General features: G+C 37.8%; 1 protein-coding gene across 1 annotated transcript; it reads right to left on the bottom strand.

Annotated features, from left to right (window-relative positions):
- Positions 1–2,584: 2,584 nt before the first annotated feature.
- Positions 2,585–3,850, bottom strand: LOC122175007 (carbohydrate sulfotransferase 9-like). Its single transcript, XM_042862380.1, has 2 exons — positions 3,847–3,850; positions 2,585–3,435 (listed from the first exon to the last, which is right to left on the bottom strand). Exons 1-2 carry the CDS (start codon positions 3,848–3,850, stop codon positions 2,585–2,587), a joined length of 855 nt encoding a protein of 284 aa, XP_042718314.1.
- Positions 3,851–4,592: the final 742 nt, after the last annotated feature.

Below are 4,592 nucleotides of genomic sequence, written 5' to 3'. Positions count from 1 at the left end.
CAACTATCATCCTCCTTTTGTTAGTGTTGATACACAACTGTTCTTGTACACTGCTTCCTTCTAGAATATCTGAAGTTGTATGTGCACACTTACATCCTCCATGATTGTTGTTGAGATCCACATCAGCTAGACATAATTACAGCAGCAAGTAGTTCCTGGAAATTTACTGCATACAGTTTGCATATAGATAAATGCTACAAGTCTGAAAGTCTGTCATGAATAGCTACAGAGGTTTTTCTGCATCAGTAGCCCCCAGTTACTGACTAGCATTTGGTGACAAATGAATTACCCATCCATTTTCTGTCACCACTGTAGGAAGAATATATATGTGATCCCATGAGAAAGAAGAAGTAAGAATAGAAAGCCACCCATGCATAACAGCACGAAATTGGTGAGGAGTGTTAACACTAAAGTACTGACAAGCAGATACCTTCATCAGTATCATTTCTTCAGACATTTCCTAGGCTGGCTGGTGGTGGCAAAAAATTCAAGTACCTGCGCCAAAGCGTACAGCTCTGGAAGGAGTTATTATGCAGAAGAAAGTTATCAAGCAAATCTTATTTTCCCTCTTTTTTCTCTTCATGATCTGACAAAAGATAGGAGTAGTATATAGCTGGAGATGGCACTAAATCTGATTCAGGAAAGACAAAGGCCACATCCTTTTGTGCAGACTGAACTTCAATGAGAATTCTTTTTCAGCTCCCTCTGCCTCAGCACAAATAAAATAATTAAAAAACTTTACAAAGTACAGGCTGTCCAGAGAGGCACAAATGTTGGGGAATAATAGGACTGTAGGGGTACCAAATATGATGATTCAGAGCCATAAATCATTGGGAAGAGAAATACAAGATTTTAATTTTTTAAAGTTGTTCTGCTGAGCTTGTTTAGGCTTCTTGCTTTGGATCCTTTCTTTGCCAAAGCTGTCCAATTTATGACATAGTTATCCATTCAAGAACTGCAAGACATACTGAACAGCAATCCTGGCTTTGTGTACAATCAGCCATTGCGAAGGGCTGCACACATCTTCTTCTGCCTCTACCTCTTTCCATAGTCTGTCTCCAGCTGATGACCAATATATCACTTGAACTTCTCTTTGGAGTAGACCAGCCCTAAATCCCACCGACTACACAAGGAGCCCTCCCAGTAATTCTCATGAGTCAAATTTCATCAGATCGTCCACTTTTTCCAATCTCCTTTTAACTATTCTAGGCCATTCTGCTGTCAGGAATGGCTACACAGCTAGTAAGCTCCAGTGCAATTAAATTATCTTGTCCTTTTCTGTGTAATAAGCTGTGAACCATCACTGGATCAAGGACTAGCCTGGCCAGTCTTTGTTTATTTGCAGATACAGACGGTAGGAAATAAAATCTCTTAAATCTCACTGTTAAATGCAGTTAAAGTTTGCTCCTGAAATCAGCATTGCCTAAAGGTGAAATTAATGGAAAATTTCTGAAAATAGTTACAATTGACATGATAGCAAATGATTTTCAGTGGGACTAGGTTTCCAAAAAATAGGGCAAAAGTACTTAACAGATCTCCCTGATCTAAAACGAAAGCCACTTAAGACTGGAAAAGATGGATTATGTTTTAAATGGCTTCTCACACACTCTTAATTGTTTCCCTCACCATAACTCTGCAGTTAATTTGCATTCATCTTTCTGTGAGGTGAGAAAGCAACAGGTAGAGCCTGTTATATATCACCTTCACCTAAGTATCATACTCAGGTAAGTCTCCAAGGCTCATGATCTCCAGCAGCTACAGATGTGAAAAGCCTGAACAGTGTCACCCCTTTGTTGACTGGCTGATTAGTTGGTGCTAAGTACTTTTGAAGAATAGGTCAGAGCCACATTCCCATCATAACTTCAGATCCTGCACCACCTCCATTGTACAGTCTAGAAAGTACCCCTAATTTCATCTCTAAGGAAGACATTTTTTAGATTTTCCTCTTAGATCAGATCATCATATCCACAAAGGTGGTAAAAAGAATCTGAAGCCACATAAGGGGAGACCTGCTGGACTGCAGCTGAAGATGCTGCTCGATGGAAGAGGCTGGTATGTTGCAGTAAGAGCACTGCCAGAGAGGAATATAATCAGGTATTAAGTTCTCTATCACAGGTCCAAGTATCTGAAGTTATTTGCTTCTTTCCTACAGGATTCATGTTTGAGGCTTTTATAGACAGAATGGTTTAACACTGAAGTATATTATCTATTGCTTTATGTCTTTTTCTTAAAAAAATATCGTTTTAATAAAAAATTCTGTAAAATACTAATTGTGAAGAACAGCATTCTTCACCCTTCTCTCTTCTACCAACTGACTAAAAAAATCTATCTTTTACAAGCAGCCTTTTTGAAGCAAACATATCTATATGATTATCAGAAAGAAAAAAAAAGTCATATAGCTAAACACTGTACTACAGATCAAAGCACAGATTTGTTATGAGTGCTTACAACGAATAAAACCATGTCCCTAAACACCACTAAAATCGCATCATCTGTAATATACCTATTGATCAAGCACCTTTGAGGACAAGTTCAAGCTCATCTTGTATGAATGAAAATTTTCACTGTTTAAGCTGCATTAACGTCACAGAGAAAAATAGTTCTCATATTTCAAAGTATAGTTGAACAAGAGAAAATCCATTTGATATAATTTTTGTATCTTCTCAATTTGTTCTGAGCTCAATTGTCTGAGGTACTCCAAGGTGATATCACTATTAGTTCGTTTCTCTGAGCCATATCTCTTCAAGCTGGGGTACTGCAGGCTCGCTGGTGCACCAATTGCCTTCAGAACTTGCACAGAATCTAACCCAAGAGTTTCGTACTTGCCCAGAATATCATAGTGAATGTTGCAAGGATCACAGAGTAGAAACATTGGTTTCCAGTGAATGTCAAGATTATTTGGTGGTTTCGCTGTAATGAAACTGACAAACTCCTGGAAACTCACTTTTTCAGAGGAATTTTTGTTTTTCCTGAACATTGCCTTAATCTGATTAGCAACAGTGATACTATAGTATGGCTCAGAGTGCAGAAGCTTGTCTCTGTAAGCCGACACCAGCCGTTCCAATGGATGTCTGGTGAACATCACTTTGGTGTAATTGTTTAGAAATTGCTCTCGCATGGCAGGAGGGTAAGCACTCAGCCTTCTGATCAGTGAGGTTTGGTGAATATGGTCATGCTCAATTTCAGAAGCTTCCACATTCAAGCCTTCTTGGAGAATGAAAATAGTTCTCTTCCAGTTAGAGCAGCCTACTTTGGGCACCTCACAGTAGGTAAATTTATGTTTGTGCTCCACAAAAATCTGGCTTGCAACAAGAGAATCCAATGCACTTTTTAATTTAATGAGGTTGTTCTTCTGGCAGAGGGAAGCCAGTGTGTTTCTGCGATCATTTTGAATTGTTAGCCAATCTTCAGTGAGACCAGGAAAAGAATCTGCAACTAAGGAAGAAGTTTAAACTGTTAGTGTGAAATACACATAACCTTTTCTTGGTGTAATTATATAAGAATTACCTATGTCTATCTCCCTGTATACATAAACAAAAAAGGATTTTAAAATCAATCTTTGTTGTCATCTGACTTTAATACAGGAAACATGCAAAAAGCTAGCCTGCCTAGTGGAAAGTTCATTAAAATGAAAACTGTCAACGTGTCAGCCATACTACTCTAAGGAGGGTGTTCAAACACTTTTAATATCAAACATTTTTTGTAGCTTTCTTCCCAAACATTACTAAGACAGTTATCAGAGTGACAGCAGATTTTCTTACATGAGCTTCATAATTATTTTCTAACACATTTGGGAAGGGTAGACTTGCTTCTAGAAACTGTTATGCTGGTAAATTCTTTACTCACCCATTGGATTTTTTTGTCTTCTACATAAAAATCCAAAAAGAAATATCCCAAAAATGAAATTTGGGAGAAGGAAAATTAATGCCTTCAGATTCATAGTATTTTCACAGGAAGGAAGATGAAGATATTTGTAAACTCGAAATCTGCCTTTTTGTCAACAAGGAAACATAACACAGGTTAGATTTTGTAGGACTGGAACAGCAAAAATGACATTTCTTACCGAGTTTAGTATGAACAACATGAACAAATACACAGTTACATATATTAACTATTTACTGTTGTCTACATTAAACTGTTACAATATTTATGCAAACGAATGCAGCATTTTTACACGTTGGTTACATTCTATGGCATGTAGCCAATATTTTTGCATTTTCTTGGCTGCAAAAGATCACTCTAAAGACTGCAAGAAAACATAGAATTTGATCTTCGACTTTCAATATTTTCTCAACTCCATCTCAACTCTCCCTTCATCATGTGTTCTACTGACAGAATCAAAGAATCACTAAAATCAAAAAAGACCTCTCAGATCTTCTAGTCCAACCGTGCACCTACTTCCAATATGCATCCAACTAAACCATGTCCCTTAGTACCAAGTCTACATGACTCAACCATCTCCCTGGGCAGCCTGTTCTGCCTAGTCATTCTTTCTGAGAAGAACTGTTTCCTAATACCCAACATGTGCATGTATACATACGTATGAGGGTTGCTTTAGAAGTAATGCCTCCTGTTTTATTATGTTGGCCCAC

The sequence above is a fragment of the Lagopus leucura genome, unplaced genomic scaffold (genome assembly GCF_019238085.1).
Source record: "Lagopus leucura isolate 7727_CA_CO unplaced genomic scaffold, USGS_WTPT01 Super-Scaffold_1, whole genome shotgun sequence".
Taxonomy (NCBI): domain Eukaryota; kingdom Metazoa; phylum Chordata; class Aves; order Galliformes; family Phasianidae; genus Lagopus; species Lagopus leucura.
The sequence above is the reverse complement of the archived record's forward strand: the minus strand, read 5'-3'. Positions and strand labels throughout refer to the sequence as shown.